Genomic DNA, 20657 nt, shown 5'->3' on the forward strand with positions numbered 1-20657 from the left:
GGCATAAACAGAACTTCCAGATAATTTTTATTTTTAACCTCAGTTGGCTGCTGCATGGTGACAGAATGCCCTGTGCTACAGAACTGGATGAATAATGAAATTCTGAAATTCCCATGCTGAAGGTCTCATGATTAGAGATTGAGCTATGAATAGCACATTGATACATTATTTCCAAGTCAGTGGGGAAAGCTTATTATGTTTATTTTTATACATTATCTTCACAGTGACACTTAAGTAATATTTCCTAATGATAATTTAAAATTTTAAGGGAGTACAGATGTTCTGATTACTCAAAACTCATCTGCAAAAGAAAACACATACTTTTAATTGTTCATAAATATTTTAACTATTGTTTATCTGTAGAAAAGAAAAAATGGCATATCAAAAACATCCCTACTATAATTCAGTGTTATGGTTGCTTTTGTATTATGTGCTCATGTAGCTGTAATAGGTTGGAACAGTTTCTAGGTAAAGGTCAAAACCTGTTCTGGTGTGTGGGAACACTACTCAAAACAAATACCATGTTCCCCAGAGCTCACAGAGGTGATTGGGTTATTTTTAATAACCTTTTCTGTCAGTTCTTAGAATTATATTTTACAAACATCTTCCTTTAACCTTATTTGCAAGTACTGTGTTACTTGAAAGCACACCATGTCGACTTTGGTTTTCTGAAAAAAGGGCACACGAAGCCTCATGCTAACAAATAGATACTAAATTTTCATGTTCACAGAGAAGTATTTTCAAGATGCATTTTTTTTTAAAGCACAAGTGGTTGAGAAAGTAGCTATTTAACAGCTTACTTTCAAAAAAATGGAAAACATCAATTAAAAAGAGTTCTTTTTTAAGAAGTGACTAATTGAGCACAACGTTATTAATAATGATGTCAGTACTTCTTTACCTGTCACAGTCTGCCATAGAGCTGAATTCTGTTATGTCTTATCAGATTTGTGCAATTTCATTGATTACAAAAGGATAACTAAACTGGGATGACTAAGTTAGTCAAATGGGCTTGGAAAAAGTGACACTGAAATATATAACAATTTCAGAGAAACAGAAAAACAACCTTTAAGGAAAGTTTTGTTTAGAAATGTGATCAGAACTGTTTTCATTTTAATTGTGCTGCTAAAAAGGCACCTCAAAGCCCTTTAAAGCTTTTACAATACTTGTTTAATAATTAAAATATATATTGTTTTTGTGGATGTTTTTGTTTAGTGTTGTTTTTTGGGGTTTTTTTCGTTAATTGCACTCTGCTGAAAAAATTCATCATAACACCTTACACTGACATTTACCTTTCATTAACTCTGAGGTCAAGAAAAATTAGGAGAAGTTTTTTATTTGAGGCATTCAAATGTAAAATTTTACTTTTTTTATACTTCCCTTTATTTATTTACACATGATTTATCAATCTTAGACTAATTCCTTCACTAGCATAAAATTATTTTTCAGTGTTACATTTTTAATCATTTTGAAGCTACCCAGAAGCCAATTCTCTACCAGCACATGAACAAAAGGTATTGCCTCAAGCCTGCTATCTCTGAAGTCAACAGCAGAGAAGAAAATAATTTTTTCCATATCTTGTGTTCTAGTGTTAACGTGTGAACAGCTGCAGACCTGTTCAGTCTAGAGACAAAGCTTTTTTAAAAAAAAGAAAAATAGAGAGAAGATTGATCCAAAAAAGAAAAGTAATTTCAGGTTATTACATTAGAATAATCATGTTTTACTTACCATGTGCTCTCAGATATTTGCATTTCTATTGATAAGAAACATAAAACTGTTCAGTTTCATGTAATTATTTTCATTGTCTTACTGACACATTTAGGAAAACACAAGACATTTTTCTGGAAGATGTAACATTCATCATTTAGAAATTAAAATTATTCATATCTGTGACAATACCTATCTACCATGAAACATGGCAGCCCGTGTAAGCACCAGTCCCAGACACTGGTGACAAGACACTGCTTACATGTTTGTGTTAGCAGTAGATGTCAGCCACTCCCCAGCCAAGCCAATAATGTCCAGTCCTGTGGAGAGCTGATTGAAAAAGCGAGGGTGACCTGTGAAGAGAATTGAGAGCAACTTAGAACAAACTCTACCGGCATCTCTCAGGTTTCAAATTTAAACCATCCACCTTTTCTGACAAAAACCACAGGTCTGTACTCAGAATACTTGCAGCAAAGCTTTCAAAGCAAGTCCTGCTTATCGGGAGACTGATAGCCAACATTCACGGGTGTCTTATTACAAACTTCAAAAAATGCTTCGGATCTGAGCTCCTGTAGGGAATCATTTGCCTTTAAAAGAGAACCTCAGAATCGACTGTGGCTGTAAACATCTCCGGGACTTGCCCAGGGGCTTGGGCTAGCCCATTTCCAGAGCCCTTTTCCGACCTCTGCCGTGCTGAGAGCTCGGGAGAGGAGTACACGGTGGGGGACATCCCCTTGGCAGTAACAACCCCCAGGTACCGGGGCTACTTGCATTTGAATGGAGCAAGAGAGGAAGGCTCAGGCGCTTGAACTGGGGCTGCAGGAGCGAGACAGGGCTGCGGAGGAGCCCGTCTCTTCCCGAGTACAAGGACACGGGAGAGACGTTTTGCGGGGTCCCGGCAGCAATGTCCCAGCGCTGCAGAGGGGGGACAGGGCCCCGCAAGAGGCCCTCGACTCGGGGCCTTTCCCCACATTGTCTATGAGCTGGAATTCACCTCCTTAAACAGAGTTCGCTATTGAACCGAAGCAAATCACATCCCTGTGTTTCAGCAGAACTTGCTTTAACGACTTTGATAAGCAATAATCCCGAGTCTCGGGGACCTACTTTTCTAGCATGAAGAGAGGAAATTCCTAGCAACCGGTACCGGGCGCTGAGGGGACGTGGGGGGGGGGGGGGGGCATGATTAAGACCCCTCTGCTCTCTGGAGAAGGACACGCAGATAGCACACCGGGGACAGCCCGGCCCTAGAAGAGAGGTCAGCTCTCGACGCCTGGAGGGGACCCTGTCAGGTCGGATTCGGTTCAACACGAGGAACATCAGCATCTTTTGACATGAAGAAACAAATGCGATTCTGCCCCGAGCGATGTCAGCAGAAATCTTTCGGAGGCGTGAGCCTGCCGGCGCTGCCACATCGCGACACTTCCGGAAGAGGACACGCCGCAGCCGGGGGGCTGCTCCCGCCCGGGGAACCCACGGCTCGGGGCTAGAGCCCAGAAATACCACTGCGGCTTGCCTGTTTGCTTCACAAATCAGCGTTTCTCTCCCTTTCCAGGACACACTGACGGGCAAGTTATCTTCAGCGACATTTCGCTGACCTCCCACAGCTGTTAATGAGCCTGCGATCTCCTAAGGCTGGGCTGCAGATTCAGACCCGGTGACTTTGAAGGGAGCTTGAGAGAGAATGCGAGCCCCGGGAGCCCACAGCAGAACGCGTGTCCTGGGCACTCAGGCGATCCGAGCAGCACTTTAAAGCTGCACCACACACCGCTTTGAACAGAGCTCGTGTCCGGTCGGATACCTGCCCCTCAGGTCCTGGGGACACGTCCTGCTGGCCCACAGAAGCTCCAGGGGAGGTCGGGGTGAGGGGAGGAGGCTGCACGACTTGCGGCACAATAAATAGCAGAATAATGGTGCAAGCACACAGAGCGCAGCCATTCTGACAACCTCAGGCCACCTGCCCAACAACCCACGCGTTTGGGAGTGAAACACTCTCCCCTTTGATTAAGAGTACAAAAATCAAAGTATACCCCTGACTCCACTGAATCGATTAAACCATCATGTAAATAGGAAAAAGGACAGAACGCTACGCCACATCCGTTGGCAAGATTTTGCTCCTTGAATGCACTGCGTTGGGTCTTCACGGCTCCAAAACTAAGCACAGCAGAAAGCTGCGGCCCGTCCTTCAGGAGGCAGGCTCGCAGCTGCCCAGCCGGAGAGCGCCGGGAAACAGCCCCCGGACCGAGCTCCTGCCCTCCGGCTCCGCGGGGAGATCCCCGCCCGCTGCGGCCGGGCCGTGCCGTGCCGTGCCGTGCCAAAGAGGGCAGCCGGCCAGGCAGAGCTCAGCAGTCCTGAAACGCAGGAGCAAGGCTGGGACAGGAAACTCGGCGCGCTCCATTACCGCTCCAGCTCCTGACCTGCTTGGGTACGTACGGCTGTCAGGGCTAGTTGCCAGACAAGATTCCTTTGGATCCAATGCAAAACATTTCAGGCCAAACAGCCTGAGAGAGCATTGACTTTGCTCTAGAGCCTGGCTACAGCTCACCCAGTCAAATAAGTGATTACAATCCGGGATTTCTGTTTGATTCAGAAGGACCTGGACGGCCAGGGCTCCTGGGTAATGGGCTGAAATCCACAGGGTTCCTTTATTGATGATTCCTAGGATTTCAGTCTCTTTTTCATTAAACGTTTGATGAACATAAAGAAGAAAAATTGCAAATTCTGTGTCATTTATGCCCTCATTTACCTAATGATATTGCTCCCCGGAGATACAGACAGCTCGCGTTTCATCAAGTGAAAGAGATTACATCTTTAAAACTTGTTTCTGTGGTCTAAAAACAGCACTGAGCCCTACCCGGCAGGGACGGATGGTCATCAATAAATGAAGTTTCTGAGCAGAAACATTTCTAGCGCCTGCAGCCAGCCCTGGAGCCAAGCCTGTATGGAGGCATGGTCACGGGTGTAGAGAGGGTGTGGGCTTACCTCTGTGAGCTGTCAAGCTCTCTTCACCGTGAGCCTGAGAAAAGTCCCAGGAGGGACTTGCCACAGAGTAGCGTGCAAAAACCTACCTGTCCTCACTCCGTATTTCAGGGTGTCCCGACAATCCACCAGAATCTGCTCCAGGGACTCAGGGTTGTCCGAAAGCTCCAGGTTGAAGCCCTCCATGCCCTCCAAGAGCTGGTGTGGGTGGTGGAAGTCCAGCACTTTGGTGGATCTGTCAAAAGTCTTCCTCACGTAATTGAGGAGGATGTCCACAACCTCCAGCAGAAACTGCATGGTCTGCTCCTCACCATTCTTGGAGGGCAACAAATCTGTGGGACAAACCAGCTGTTAGCACTTGCTTTGGGAGAGAGAAGCAGAGAAGAACCAGCCACGGTTGCCCACAGCGTTCCAAGAACCTGGAAGCCACGGTCCCAGCACTGCCTGGTTGCAGCTGGGCAGACTCCGGGTCCCTCTCACCCCGCGGAGAAGGGCAAGCCTAGGTCACCCACAGCAACAGCAGAGGTACCTCCAAGGTGCCTGGCCTAAGAGCACGCCCTGCCACGCGAAGGTTGTGTGGTGTGAGGCACTCGCCTCCTGTGGGCCAAAAGTACCTGAAATCCACACCTGCCCTTACCTTGCAGCGTCCCCACCTCTGCCCCGCAAAGGGATTGCTTTCCCTTTCCCACTCTACCAGCAACCATAGGCTGCTTCCATACTATTTTACTAAGGAGGATAAAAACATAGAATTACTCTCCTCCCGGATGCTGGATCTGGAGAAACCCCTGGAATCACTGAAGCTGAGCTGCAGGTGATCAGCCCAAAGTACGTAAAACTGCTTTTCAGGCAGCTTGCATACATCACCAGTGCAGCTCCCAAACACACAGACACAGAGCTCCCTTCAAAAACAGCCAAGGAAAAGCATGGTCTGAACGTGGCTGCACTTCCAGGGGAGATGAGGGCAGGACTACTAAGGGACATGCCTGAGCTGGAGCAAGGAGAAACTGTAAAGTGTTTACCTCTGGCATACAGATTGGAAAAGTCTGTCTCGGTGCGCCGGAACCTGGATTCCTTCTCACTGTTCTCGCATGCCAGCAGGCTCTTGGAGGACTGCTTTTCCTTCAGAGAGCTGACGATCCGGCCCTTGTCTTCCAGGCTGTTGGTCCTTTGCAGGAACCCTACATTATTATTGCAAGGTGCACAGGTCAGAGTTTTCTCACTTCCCAGCATATTTAGAAATATCTAAAGCAGCTCTCTAGACAACAGTTAAAAGCGGTGTTGGCTCTAGATCTGGCTAATGAGGTCAGGAATAAGGGTATTTATGGGGATTATTTGCCTCCAGGAGGGAGAGTTCAAAATGCCATCAACTGCAAAAACGCAGCCATGCAAAAAACAAAATTTCGTCATTTAGTGCACTGGTAAATTCTTATTAAGTCGATCAGACAGATTCCACTTCAGTAATCAGCCATTGGAAGAGAGTTCAGGATGAGTCAATGCTATTTCAGCCTGCAGGCAAAGTTTATGGACCTAGCAGACAGGGGCAATGATGTATGATTAAAATCAGGGCCATTTTCAGTTCTCCTCGTGGTGCTCTCACGCACAAAAGGCATGAGAACAAGCAGCCATTCTGGAGCATCCGTCCTGAGAGTGCTAGAGCTCTGAGGATACCAGTAGCACTCATATAACCCCACCTTCCTATTATCAGTAAGTACTGATGCGGATTTTCCACCTGAAAAGATGCTTTGATGCTAACAGTAATCATCCCCGGAGGTTTTAAGAGCTCTGCTCTCACCGGGAACGCATCTTTGGCGCCCAGAACCCGAACACAACTGCTGCTGTTATATGTCATGGCAATAATAAACCCACTCACCCCAAGAATTGTTGGGGCGGGAGCCGCACAGAGTCCGCAGCGAGTAATGAGATCTGTCTACTTTAACAAGGCAGGGAGAACAATTAATTTTCTGGATTTGATATATTAAATCTATGATGCCCACTAAAACACGGGCTTTTTGTCATTAAGGACAGCGTCGGATTTTGACCTTCCGGGTTGCACCGAGTGCACCTGTATGTTTGGAAGGGGCACTACGGTGACGCCGGGTCTCCTTTATTCTTTCTTTTCTTTTAAAACAAGCAACAATCGAAAACAAAGCTCGTCGCGGCTGGGGATATCCGCCAGAGAGGAGAGCTTAGCAGGGAGGAACAACAACGTCCTGAGTCCGCTCACTCACGTTCCCTCACGCCGCTTCTCTTCAGCGCCCTCCGCTTTCGGGCCATGAGTCCCTGCTCTCCGGAGCCGCGACGGCGGCCCGGGACTGTGGGCACCTCCCATCAGGCCCCCACCGCCGGCCCGTACTGGAGCCCAGCATCTTGGGCAGGCTCGGGGCTGAACGTCGGGGGAGAAAAGCGAGCGATAGTGAGCTGCTGGGCCAATCGCTCCCGGCGCGGTACCTGTGCCTCGGACCTGCCGCCAGCCAGGCACTCGCGAAAGAGCTGTCGGAAAAGGAGCGCTCGGCTGGCAGGCCCCTCTGCATCAGTCGGGTACCCAGACGAGTCTCCAGGAGAGTCGCTCACAGGTAAGTTTGTAGGAGCCATACTTCCAGCGAACATCTCACGTTTTGCCTTTTAATTCTGATCTTCTACTTTTAGACTTTTTCTGTGATTAGTCTTTTTCTGTGATGCTTTTATGAATGAGACATAGACTATTTAAGGGAAACTTCGTGCATAAGTTCAGAGTAGCCGTCCATATATATATATATATATATACGTAGTATTTAGTTGTTACTGCTTCTAATGGCTCTTGCAGCGATCATTAGCTCCTGCAACAGCTAGTGCTATTTTCCTGCTCATTAGGAGAAGCTAATCTGAATTATGAATCCTCTTTTACCGGGTTCAGGGGCTTGATTTTGCTTTGTTTTCCCCGCACCCGTCTTTTTTTCAGGCTCTCAGTAGGATGCACAGGTGGGACGGGTTCCGTGAGAAGAGACGCCGGCAGGAGCAGCCGCGTTCCGCTGGCCCCGAGAGCCAGGCACCTCGCACAACTGGCGCTGGGGAAGGAGGGAGCGCCGCTTCAGCTACAGAGAAAGGCTGCAGTTGCATCCAGTTCCACTCCCATCGGGCCCAGCGAGGCCGTGGCATCGCTGAAGGGTCTGACCTAACCAGACGCTGCGGGCAGGGAGCTCAGCCCTTGCCCGCACGACTCTGCGGCCGTTCTTCCCCGCGGAGGCTCCCGGGCCCGCTGTGTCCCGAGGCCGGCCGGGGATCGGCTGGGGCTCGCACGGGGCCTGGCAGCCCGCGCCGCGTGGGGACCCGGGGCCGCGCTCGGGAGGCTCGAGGGCGGGGATGAGAGGACGGAAAAAACCCGAAGGCAGGATCACGCTGTCGGCCGACATCAGCCCAGCCGGCTGTAGTAATGTGCGTTCGCTCAAGTCCCTCGGCCACGGCAGTGTCTCGTGGACCTGGAGACTCGGTGTAAGGGGGAGCCCGTGGGACACGGACAGTCCCCGCTCTGGAGCCGCCGGACCATGTCGTTTGCCGAGCCCCTCCCTGGGAGGGTGTGGGACGCTCCCCAGAGCCGACGCGGTCTGCAGCGAAGCGTAACAGCCGGCCCTCGAAGGCTCCTTCCGCTCCGGGGAGAAGCGCAAGACTTTAGCCGACCTTTCATCTCTATCCCGCTTGAAAAGCGAGGCCGGTGTAGACTTCCAGTAAGTAGCAGAGGACAAAATAGTGTCCACGCTGCTTCTCCTGGAGCAGCGGAGAGCGCAGCCTTTTTCAGCAGTAGGTCTGTTCCGCAGGTGCATTTTCATCCATGCGCTTAAAGAGACCGGGTTTTCAAGAGCCGAGTCACACCAGATTGGCGAGGGAGTAGCTCGGTGCGCGACCGCAGATTCAGCGTGATTTCACATCAGGCCTCGCGCAAGGCAGGTGTGTGAGCTCCCCTCGGCACCGCAGCCCCGGGTGGACACATCTTGCGGGGCGGGGGCAGAGCTGCCGGCTCCCGGCGGCACCGCAGCCATCGGGGCTGCACGTCGGGGGGGCTGCAGGAGATCCGGGACCCCGCCGCGGTCGGGGTGCTTAGCACCACCTACCTAAAGTATGCGCGGCAGCAAAAATCCCACGGACTCCGGAGACGAGCCCAGTTTCTGACATGCACGGCTGCTTTGGAAGCCCCACTCTCCCGCGTCGCTCACTGGGTTTGGATTCGTCAGCGGACCGAGGCCAAACAGGAGACGCACCGGAGCAGTTTTACGACGTTGAACATTCCACTGGTGCCAAATGTTAACAGGATCAGTCTCAGCAATAACAATTGCCATGGTGGGAGTGTAGCATACAAATCCAGATACAGAGGGAAATCTGCCCATATTTTGGCCGCCGTGACAGTTCATTAAACTGCTTAAAATAGGAGTTAGGTTTTGTTGGGTTGTTTTTTTTTTTTTTTTTTGGTTTGGGGTTTTTTGGAAGGTTTTTTGTTGTTGTTGTTTAGCTGGTTTTTTTAGGTGGATATGTGCAGAGACAAAGAGTAGGGGCAGGGAAAGAGTCGGGAGGGGTAAGAGTGGTGGTAGCAGCAGTGCTCTTTTCAGGCAGTGGCTTTCAACCAGAAAAGGAAAAAAAGCTAATCCTTAAATCGCTCCATTATTTAGGAAGAAATTACATACATCTTGGATTGTAATTATTGAAAATGTCAAACCCATAATATACAACTCAGATGGAACAACCGACTCATTGTTCAAGACCTGCCTTTTCTCTGAGGTCAACCCTTATTTAAAGTTTGCATTCAAAATTAATCGATTTCGGTGTGATGCACACAATAGGAACAATTCCAAGGTACCTTTGTGACTATACAATATTTAGGGTCTGGAATGATATCTTGTGAAAGGTAAGGACAAGGAGGTATCACCTGCAACAGTCAAATGTCAACTCGTTTAGCATGTTTAATTAGGATTCTTGGCAACCTTAATACCTCACTTTGTTTACCATAGGCAACCTTCCCTGTATGTCTTTGTGAAGGTGTTCGATTCAAATAGGAGGGCTCAAACAAGCAAAAACAGTGCTCATCATCAAATCTGAGTATTCCAAAACGGCATCGCTGACTATTCAGAGTGTATTCTTCATATAAAACAGAAAAGAGCCAGCAAAGGAAAACTGAGCAACAAAGCACAGCCAGAAATACAGCTTGTATTGAACTCCCTTCACAAAGCCTTCACTATTCTCTCTTATGCCCGTCTCAAATCCAAAATGGTGGGATATTTCATTTTCAAGTGTATTTGATCTCATTGAGAGAAGCTGCGCTGTCCTTCTCTAACCCCCATAGTCTAGCAACACGGAGCAAGCCTAAATGCGCGTTACTTTATCAGTTCTGCTTGCCGGGCTAAATTAAAATGATGGTGAAAATGCCCATCGCTCCAGCCACTGAGGGACTGGTAGGGAAATGGTCCATTAAACCCAGATCAGGAGCTATTTATAGAACTAAGCGACTACTCGTTAATGTCGCCAGCGGCTACCAGTGAAATCTCTCGCAGACACAGGGCTAAATATTTGCACCCTGATTCTTTTCCCGTTCAAACTTCCAGGTAACAAAACGCTTTATGAATTAACTTCGACTCGAGCAAGCAGGGAAAGAGCTTTAAATGCTCCTTTGCATCGAAAAAAGGTTAGTTTCTCCCACGACATATTCCCCATCCCCCCAAAAGAGACAGAGGAGGAAAAGGGGAAATAATTTCTATGCATAAGGGGATGGGCAAAACGGAATGATTCCCCCATCAGAATATGAAGATTTGACTGTTAGCCTCTGAAAGCGAAGGCGCTACTGAGATATCTAGAGAAGGAAGACAGCTTGTTATCTGCAAATGAATCTCTTGCTATAACGTTGCGATCTGATTGTGCATTTGTTTCCCTTCTGCGTTTCATGTGCCTGCGCGCTGACTGGCTGCCAGCGCTATCTTACCAGCACAGCAAGCTGACGAATTGCTCTTTAATAAGGCTCTCGTTAATCTTTTTTTCCCCAGGAGATCCGTATTTTCTAGTCAGATAAGGTTGAAAAATTTCAGACAGTGAGAAGCGGCGAACCGGTCCCCCGCCCCCCGCTTTTCCTCCCTCCGGCCTCCCCGGCGGATCCTGCGCTTTCTCCGCCCGGAGCGCCCGGCGCCTGCACCCCGAGTGTGGCAGGAGGGGCAGCGGGGCCGCCGCCGTCCCTCCCGCGGGGGACAGAGCCCGGGCCACGGCCAGCCCGCGGGAGGGCACGGCGGGGCCGGGGCCGCGGAGCCGCGCTGCGGCCGGCAGGGGGCGGCCGAGGCGGGGCCGCGGGGGGCGCTCGGGCCGCGCTGCCCCCGACGGGGCGGCCGCGCCGTCACGCGTGGCTGTGTGGGGCGTCCTGCGGGGAGGCACGGCCGCACTTACCGCATATCTTCAGCCCGATCTTCCTGGTGCACCCGTGAGCCACGCCGCACCACGAGTCGTAAGCTGGAAGAGAGAGCAGAGTTGTTCCCCTGGGGCGGCGGGGTTGTCCGGCCGCCGCGCCCCACCCCGGGGCCCCGCACGGCTGCACCGCCGCGAGAAAGGGCCGACTCCGAGCCCGGCGGCGCTGGGCGAGTGGCAGCTGAGGCGAGGTGACATGCTGGCCTGCCCAGAGGAGAAGAGAAGGCACCCGGGACCCGACATCTCATCATTTACTGGCGGGGCTCCAGGGAAGTAGCAGCTTAAAATAAAGTGGCGTGAAATGGGGTCACAAAAGAGTTCAGGAATTAATTGGGTGAAAAATAGTATTTGACTAGATGATCGGACTCGCATCATTGAGCCTCGGACGGACTGACGGGCCGCCGACGGCCCTACTGGGAGCGCACCCCCAGAGGAAACAGGCTGCTTCCCAGCCCCTCGAGTCGCGGCTCACACACGCGCCGGTCAGCCCCAGCTGAGCCCACGGGAAGCGGGGAACGAAGCCCAGGACCGAGGTGGAGGGTGCACCGGCCACGGGCACTACCGAGCCTCTCCCGTCCATCGCTCGCGGCACGGGGCAGCCGCATGTCCGGTAGCGATGGAGCCCAGAGGGCGACCGGGGGCGTTGGGGGGCGAGGGGAGAAGGTTTCAGCGGAAGCGGGACGAGGACGGCTCACCCAAGCACGGAGGGCAGCGGCCTGACTGTCGGGAGGGGGAAGCGGGGGAAGAGGCACGGCGGTCCCGACCGGGCGGAGGAGCCCGCTCGGCAGGGGCGCTGCCGGTGCCCGGGGGCGGGGAGCCCGTGTGGGAAGGGCAGGATGCTGCTGCCAGCGGTTAGCTTTGTTTTAGCCGTGTTGCCAATTAATTCGATTTCTGCGTGTGGCACCTCAGTCGAAGGCAGCAGTGCCTGCTACGAGCGCCTGAAACAAGACCCAGTGCTGCCGCTCGCCCCCTTCCCCGTTTTTTCCAGTTTCAGAATAATGACAATAATGACTCCGATGCTCGTATCTCGTAGCTCTTTCAGGGTAAAAGCTATTACCCGCTCTGCTGTCCCTGACAACCTTTCATTTCTTACTGTTGCCCGCTCTTTGTCTCTGATGCTTCATAGCATCGAGCCCCTTATTGTTTTGTTTTTAATTTTTTTTCCTGTAGGCGATGGTCTGAACTGCCTGGCAGGGCTATAAACTGATTCTCTATCCACCTGCAGCAGCCTTTGCTTCCCACTCACACCTCAATAACTCAAGGCGAATTCAGAGCAATTAGGAATATAACGCTTTGAAAAGCTGCAATTAGCATCCAAATTTCGCTTGATTACAGGCTTCAGCGTAGGCTGAAAAGAAGCTGCAGAATTAGCATTTATAAAACGTAGCTGGGAGACACCTGCTTTAATACCCTGGTGTAACTTCGCCCTTTAACTGATTCGTTTTCTCCGCACCCCTTCCAATATCCCCATTTTTTTGTCCATCTGGGAGGTCAGTTTATTGTCTGTATCTCTCAAACGTGGCTGTAAGATAAAGACAGCATTGGCCAGTAAGGTGGGCTTTTCCTCACAGCGTTTTACTCGCCACGGACCGACCTCTCCTGTTCCCAGTAGGAAGATGGTTTCTTTGTGTAGAGCACTTTCCGCACCTTGCTTAATGGCGCGGAACGGGGCTTCACAGATGTATAATTTCGTTTCAAAACTGGTCTTTCTAAGCCTAAATGGAGAAAGCCTCCAAAACACTTAAAACGAGGAAAATATTAAAACCTACTTGTAGGTCGCAGATTAGGTGGGGTGGGGTCCGGAGCATCGTTGGAGGACGAGGGAGCGGAGGAAGCCATCCTTTCAGAAAAGCCCCAGTCCTCAGAGCTCGTATTTTCTCGATATTCCTCTGAGGGGTGGGCAGCAAGGAATTTGCTGGAAGGAAGAACAGCGGGTTTAGTCTAGTCTCCTGGAGCACCGCACCAGAGTCCCGTCCAGACGCCAGCGGGCAGCAGCCGCGCAGGTCCCGAGGCGGCGGCAGGACCGGCCGAACCGGGAAAATGCCTCGACAGACTGAAGAGCAAAATCTTCCCTTCGTTAGATTCCAGGGCACTACCCCCGCGCTGGAATGACGGATTTAGCAGAGCACGAAGCCTACAGCAATTATATCGGTGGCCACTGAGCAGGGCAGTTATATGACTCGCATCAAATGGAGACCAACGTGCAAAGCGGGCGTCGAAATCGCCAGCCCAAACGACCTACAATCCCAAACACAGCCCGCTTCTGGGCTTTACCAAACACATGTCAGGCTAAAGCATTCAGGAAAGACTGACAGATAGAACCCCGCCACCACAAAGGTGCGTTTTGCCCAGGTCCAATGACAGCCGCCACATACATGTGTATTTGCACACACATGTTTCAGCAAACCGGGGCCACTCTGTGCTCCAGCACCAACCAGCGATCTCCCGTGCCCGTGCTCGCCTTAGCGGCGCAAATGGCAGGAGAGGCACGTCTGTCTGGGGAAAGGAAGGTGCAGGACCAGCCCTCGCTCCTCGCCAGATGTTCAACTCTCTCCTGGCGGACACGGCGTTCCGATAACCAATACAGGGTCGCTGATCGAGAATTGCCGGGTCACTGCCCAGCTCGTCTCTTTGTCCCCACGTCTACCTGCGATTTATTTTCTTCCCCTTGCAAAGAAAATGAAGGTCGCGGTAACGAAAGAATGCTTTCTTTGTTAGCAGCTTTTTTCAAACCGGTAGCTACCGATTCATTTCCACTGCTGGGTGGATTTACACCCGCGTGTAAATGCAATGGATCAATGACTTCAATGGAAAACAGGCATTTAAATTTTTTTAAGACGAGAAAGAAAACAGCCATAAGCAGAAGGTATTTTCTAGACAATGCCTAGAAGTGAAGTAACAGGTTAACACTATGTCTAGGGCGGTAGCTGTATCAAAAACCCCGTTATTCCTCTTTTCATACGACAGCGACCAAAACCGATTTTTGGGAGAAAAAAAAATGCTCCAGAGGTTCCCAAAGGCTTGAAAAAAATTAGGATGCTGTTTAGAGGACACTTACCGAGGGAGCGAGCGGACGCTCTTATTGCCGTAGTCCAGGTTGGCAGGGCGACTCTAGCCTGGGAGCGACCCGCCGCTTATAAACTCTGCCAGAAACGACGTCGGAATACCAATCGCGCCGCGGAATTTAATGCGAGATGACCTTTTTTTCCAGAAGTGCTCGGATTTGCTTTTTTAAAAGCGTGAATCGCCGGTTGATCTGCTTCGACGCAGGCATGAGTCACAGGACTGCCGCCACCGCCTCCGCGGCGCTCCGCACGGGGGCTGGGGGCCGCTGGGGCGGCGGGCTGGGGCGGGGAAGGGCGGCCCACCGGCCCCGGCTGCTGCCGCTGCTCTGCTTCGCCCCGGGGCGGCGGCTGGGGCTGTCCAGCCGCGGCGGGGGCGGCACCCCGGGCAGGCGGTTCCGCCGTGCGAGCCCCTCGTGCGGACGGAGCCAGAGGCTTTCCCTAGACAGCACCGGCTTGACCCGAGGTCGCCAGCTGTGCTAACAGGCACCGCACACATCGGCGCACCGCTGAGGCGACGGGGCCGAACTCCCGCCCCGGCCCTCCCCTGAGCGTGGTGCGGGACTCGAGTGAGCCAGGCGGGGTTCGTGTGAATTGTAGCTTAGCAACACGCCCTGTCCCCCCCTCCGCCGTGCCGAGGGTCTGATGTGACCCGCTGGCTCAGCCCGCGGTTCCCGCGGCTCGCCCCGCTCCTCCCCGCCAGAGGGTGGCAGAGGCACGGGTACCGCTGCAGCGAACACCTGGATGCCTGTGACTTGCCCTCAGTGTTGCCATTACGATTTCATACCAGACATCGCTTTGCTAAAACCAGAAGCATCAAGACAACAAGCTTTTTGTACCCCTGACAACCCCATGTCTGCGTTACTCCATCCCACTTTCCGAATATGCTCGGCCAACATTTTGTGGTTGTGACCGCGGTGCTGTATTTCAGCATGCCACAGTAGCTACGCAGATGCCTAAACCAAAGGCTTCTCAAAAAGATGTCACGTAAGGGGCTGGGAGGAATCCGCAATGAGAAAAGAGGAGGGGAAACAGCCCGATGGAGCCAGAGAATTTCATCCTGTGCAGGAGATGCTGGGCAGCACAACGAGCAGCAGGGCTGTGTCCTTTCTGAAGGACTCGAGGGAAAAGCAAAAACTTACAAGCCCGTTTGGGAAAGGAAAGCATCCGGCTGACAGCATTAAGTAGCCAAGATGACTGCTTTGTCGAACACACTCTCTAGGAACTAGACGAGTAACAAAAAACACCGGCAGCACAAAAGCCAGTTTTTAAACATAGCTTTACAGATATTAATGGCCCTAGCTAACACGACCTTTTCTCATATCATCATTTTAAAGCTGGTTTCAACCAATTGAGCAAGACATTTGCTCAGTGCAGAGTGTGAGAAATAATAATATATCTATAACTAACCATCTTTATAAACGTAAACAAACGTCCAAAGGAAGCCATGGCAGGACTGCAGTACAAAGAGTCAACGAAAGACCACACAAAGAACCCCTAAGCCATCAGTCACTATGAAGTGCGACCTGGCCGGGTGGATGCTCGACACGCTTATTCCTTCCCTTCTGGCTTTCCAGGAGTGCGTGTGTCTGGAGTAAACAAACACGGTTTAACGTAAATATTTACAACCTTGTAGAATCTGAGGCCCGGGAGGGGAAGGAGCCAGACAATGAAGTCAGCGAGCCTTCCAGGTCACGCTGGAGATACGACTCTTTCCAGCACCTCGAGGAGCCCGGCTGCGCGGCGCTCCCCGCCCGGCGCTCCGCTCAGCACCGCGGACAGCAGCCGCTCCGGCCCGGCCCCGCAGCCCCGGCAGGGCGAGCAGCACGGTCCGGGCCGCGGGCAGCAGCCTCGCACGGCCCGGGCGGGTGTGCGGAGCGCTCGCTCCCCCCCGGCCGTGCAGGAGGACGCCGAGAGCGAGCCCGGCCCCGCGGCCCCTCTGGGTGGCGCTGCACCTCAAGGCCAGGCGCTCCGCACCGCGCTCGCAGAGCCCGCCCGGCCGCGGCTGCTCCGAGCCCGCGCTCGCCACGAGCCGCTCGTCCTGGCCCCGGCGGCGGCAAGGGGACAGCAGCGAACCCTGCGGCTCCTCGCTCATCTACAGCGCGGCTGTACAGCACGCCTGGAAACGCTTGCTAGCTTTCATTTGCAACGGACCCGCCTGAAAATCCGACCTAAACCCGAACCACTCCAGCTCAGAAGCTTCATTCAGAACTCGCCACACCAACTGAAATCATTGAAACACCCTTGCAGGCTGTACACGCCCAGGCTAGGGCACTCAGAGACGTGCCGCTTTCAACGAGACAGTTCAAAGTCTTCCCCTCCAGCTGTGCTGCTCAAGCAATCTGCTATTTTCTCCTTGCATGTGACTGTCCCTTCCCTGAGGCTACTGCTCGAATGCATTCTATGCACAGGTTACAGAAGATCTGGGCTTTGCTTTCAATCCAGATGTTTACTGAGGGTGTGAAACACACAGAAAAACCATTGATGCACAGTATCATCAAGGCAGTACGATGAAGATATATAACTCCCTTAGCTGAAACTTGTAAGCAGCACATCAGTTAGAGCTCACTTTAAAAAGCCAGACCACAGGGTATTTCTTGAATTCACCTCCATCCACAAACTCCACATGCTAAAATATGAATCTTGGATACCCTGAATGGGCAAAGGAATGAACGTGATGCAATAAATATCTTTGGCAACAAAGTCTACTCAATAATTATATAGTTTTTATAGATGTGGACATAGAAATAATGCCAGAAAAACCCACTATTTGTATTGCAGCCTGTAGATTTGAATCGTCACTGTGTTTGGAGCTGCATACAATACTTGGAGAGAGATGAGCGCCTCCTGTCTACACTGTAAGGAGATCACAATACAGCTCCATGAAATGGAGAGGCAAATAGAGAGAAGTCCCTGTGCCATAACACTTATTATTTCTTCATATTCTGAACTATAGACATGTAACATGCTTTTATCTGCAGGCAGGGCAGCAAATTTGACTTCTGGTGATTATTATTATTATTGTGGAGGGCTCCCTCCATGAATGCTCTGTGTTGCCTTTTAATTGCCATTTTGTGTGGATTATGAATATTTTAGCAGGCTGGGATTAGGCAAACTCTTCCCTTGAAACTGTATACAATAGTAAGTACACAGAACATCTATGATGTTTCTGGACTTGCGGGTTTGTATTTTTGTCTTTGCAGGCTGTGATTTATTTATTTTTTTTTTAGTAATACAGCTATAATTTGTAATCCAATACATTATTACAAAATATATTTCTTGCACCCAGTATCTCTTTCTTTTTCCACGATTTCTGGTATACAAAAATGTCTACTTTACCCGTATCTTAGATAAAATGGAATAATTGAAATAATAAATTTCATTAACTCTTGACATAGAAAAATTGGAAAATTGTTCAAAACTATGTGTTTCAGACCTTTTCTGGCTATCATCTTCAGTACTTAAAAACACGGAAAATAACTTCCTGTATATCTGTAATGAAAAAAATGAACATGCCAAGAGAAAATAAATTAATGCTTTTATTATTTGGATTACTTGGCCCAGCCCAGAAAATTCTATAAATGGAAATTTGGTGAAGTCTGTGGATTTATTCTCCTACTCTACAGGTAACTTGCTGTTTTCTGTAACTTGACAAAAATTAATTGAAGATGAATAATATGTTTGCTTTGGGTTTTATGAACAGTCAGCACTGATGTACCCAACTGGCCCATATTTAAGGATCATGTACATCACTTGAATTTCAAAGAGAGCTCAATATGAACTGCCAGAGAGAACATTCAGCACTGCTGTGATGAAGGGCATTTAGAAAAGTCTAATCTGAAGCACATTGTTTTACATACTTTGTGGCTTCTTGATTCAGGATGTCCCCTTCCTGATCCATGCTGGCATGTCTTGTTGTCCATTTTGATCTGCTTCATCTGAAAAACATCTCAAAGAACAGCCCACATCCTGAAACAACAGCAGCAGTACAATCCCAAATCCCAATACCCCCAAGCAAACATGGAAAGAAACAAAGAATCCCCTTACTTCCAAGCTGTAACTAAATAAAACTTTATCTAGATAGATCAAACAAAATTACTTAAGTGATTGCAACTTGAAAGAATAACAGAGGTGATAGTACACCGGTAAGTCCACTCTCTACCAGTTTTAGGAGATTGCAATTTTTCCCTGTGTCTGAAAGGAAAATTATTTCCCATCTCCCCCAGTAACCCTGTAGAGCCAAGACAGCTGATGCCTGGATATATTTCCCCTTGTGATATTATAATTCATACATATCATTGAATTATATCTTTCTATCCCATAGGAGGGCATCAGTTTACAATGAGAACGTTCAGCAGTTTCAGGAATGCTGCTGAAGGAGACTGTGCAGTTTGACTCTCCAATCTCAGAACAAATTTGGAGAGCTGGATTCTGGGATTTTTCAACACATGATTATTTAAATTAAGCGTATTTCATAATTAATCCTCAGAAAACAAGAAGCATGGGCTTTTCTGTTACTTTAAAAAAACCCTACTTCTCAAATCATAATTAAATTTCAGGTATGGGCTTTGCAAGTCTCAAAAGTTTTCAGGATCAGAGTTGTGATCTTAGCTAGGATTTTTTGTTTTGTTCTGGTTGCTTGCTTTGGGGTTTTTGTTTGTTTTGGTTTTGTTTTTTGTTTGTTTCATTTTGGTTTTTTTCCCCTCCCCCCCCCCTTTCCTCTCTGGTGGATAAGTCAGGTTTTGCCCTGACAAGTTGGTTTGTTTGCCCTGGATAGCCATCAGTACTATGGCTATAGCAGACTTCCCACAGCACTGCATTTGAAACCCTTCCTTTCTCTGTTTTCTTTATAGTTACAATATTACAGAAATGGAAAAAAAAAATTGTTTCCAAAATGGAAGGTTAAGGGTATGTGATTGAAATCCAGAGTTCAAACAAAGCACCAATACCTACATTTTTTAACACAGTGCAGTCAAAGCACAGAAACACAAACAGGATGGTAGGAACAGTTACAAAGATGGACAACTGGCACACTGTACTCTGAAAAGCACAGGGATATGTGCTTGTCTACCAAGATGTGTTTGTCCAACAGAAAAAACAGTTGGACAGGTAAGAAAAAACATCCCTTCTCTCTGTTAGACTGAGTAGTTCATCTTCCCTATTCTGAGTGGACTTGATTAGCATTTTTACAACTATCAGACTCCTATTTGGAGGTAATAGAAGTGTGCATGAATTTGAAGCAAAGCAATCAGTAGTTACTTGGGCTTCTCTACTCAGTACAAGTATGGAAGATTATGAAAATATTGAGGGGCATTTTTAAGGACAAAACCACTCCTCCCAGATTAAGAGAGAGGTAATTCAAATTGAAGACATCTCCCAGACAGAAAAATCAGATTAGAGTTGACTTGTTACAGACACATATTCCAATCTATTTATGGAATAAAATCTTGTCCACTTTGGCCTTTCAGAACTTCTCTGCAAGCACACACTTAGCTAATGCTCTTGACTCCTGTTGATGGTATTCTGATGGTTGCACTTGAAGAAGACAACCACAGGAAGAAACAGAGCTGCTGTCATCTGGGACAGCATTAGCAACTCAGCACTAGAACAGGGGACAGAATTTAGCCATGCTATCCTTAACAGTTTAGCCACAACAAAGTTTTTAAAAGCAAGTACACAGGAGATAAAGAGCAGCACTGCTCTGAGCAGTGAATAAAGCATAACTTCTCTCTGTGCAATCTCAAGGGATACTTAATGTTTGCTAGGCTTTAAAGGAACTGTCTGGGAAGGGAGTCAAGAGAGCTCAATGGATCAGGCTCTGGTTTCCAACGGCTCTGCTCTCCCCAGGACAGGTAATGAGGCTGCTTGCATTCCTCTCCAGCTACAGAGAGAACACCCACAACAGAACACCAACCTGGGACTTGCTCCTCAGCATTCTTCTAACAGTCATCTTTTTTCTTCAGAGATTGTTGATCTGTTTAAACAAGTGTCTCAGCTCCACTGAAAGTAACCGGAGCTAGCAAAAATACTGAAAGATTTGTCAGGTATCTACACTCAAGCTATTCAGGCCATACAGAAAAGTTTACAGATGTTCCACTGGCTTCCTTCTTCAGAGAAAATTCTGTTACAGAGGCGTTAGGGATCTGAAGAACTGCAGGAATGAACAACATGTAGCTTTTCTAGAATGTTACAGAGTCAGAATTTCCTTCTCCAGAATCTGATATGTTAGACATGGAATCCTGCTTGTGTATTGGTGTAAATTAGCCCTAAATGTCATCAGATATGAACACAACCGCTGCTTGCTAGAGACAGGCTGTATGAAAAGCTGCAGCAGACTTCAGGTGCAGTAAGCAGGACTGCATTCTGCTCACTGGCTTTTAATATGTTGAAAAAAGTCACTGTCTTAGTGAATGAATAGACTCTTCCTAAGATACAGCATGGGATCCAGGTGGGTGAAGGTTAACTCCTGAGAAATTTAAGGAATTCTTCTTCAAGTAAAGGCAC

The 20657-nt window shown here is 49.3% G+C and overlaps 1 protein-coding gene across 1 annotated transcript in view; it reads right to left on the minus strand.

The window, feature by feature from the left end:
• GAD1 (glutamate decarboxylase 1) overlaps positions 1–14356 on the minus strand; it is a 32913-nt gene extending 18557 nt beyond the window's left edge. The window contains exons 1-6 of the mRNA XM_058027452.1: positions 14150–14356; positions 12861–13006; positions 11074–11136; positions 5700–5858; positions 4770–5012; positions 1967–2057 (exon numbers count right to left, since the gene is read on the minus strand). Coding sequence (XP_057883435.1) covers positions 1967–2057; positions 4770–5012; positions 5700–5858; positions 11074–11136; positions 12861–12930 — 626 coding nt within the window. The 5' untranslated portion in view covers positions 12931–13006; positions 14150–14356. The remainder of the gene's footprint in view (positions 1–1966; positions 2058–4769; positions 5013–5699; positions 5859–11073; positions 11137–12860; positions 13007–14149) is intronic.
• Positions 14357–20657: the final 6301 nt, after the last annotated feature.

The sequence above is a fragment of the Melospiza georgiana genome, chromosome 7, assembly GCF_028018845.1.
Source record: "Melospiza georgiana isolate bMelGeo1 chromosome 7, bMelGeo1.pri, whole genome shotgun sequence".
Classification (NCBI taxonomy): Eukaryota; Metazoa; Chordata; class Aves; order Passeriformes; family Passerellidae; genus Melospiza; species Melospiza georgiana.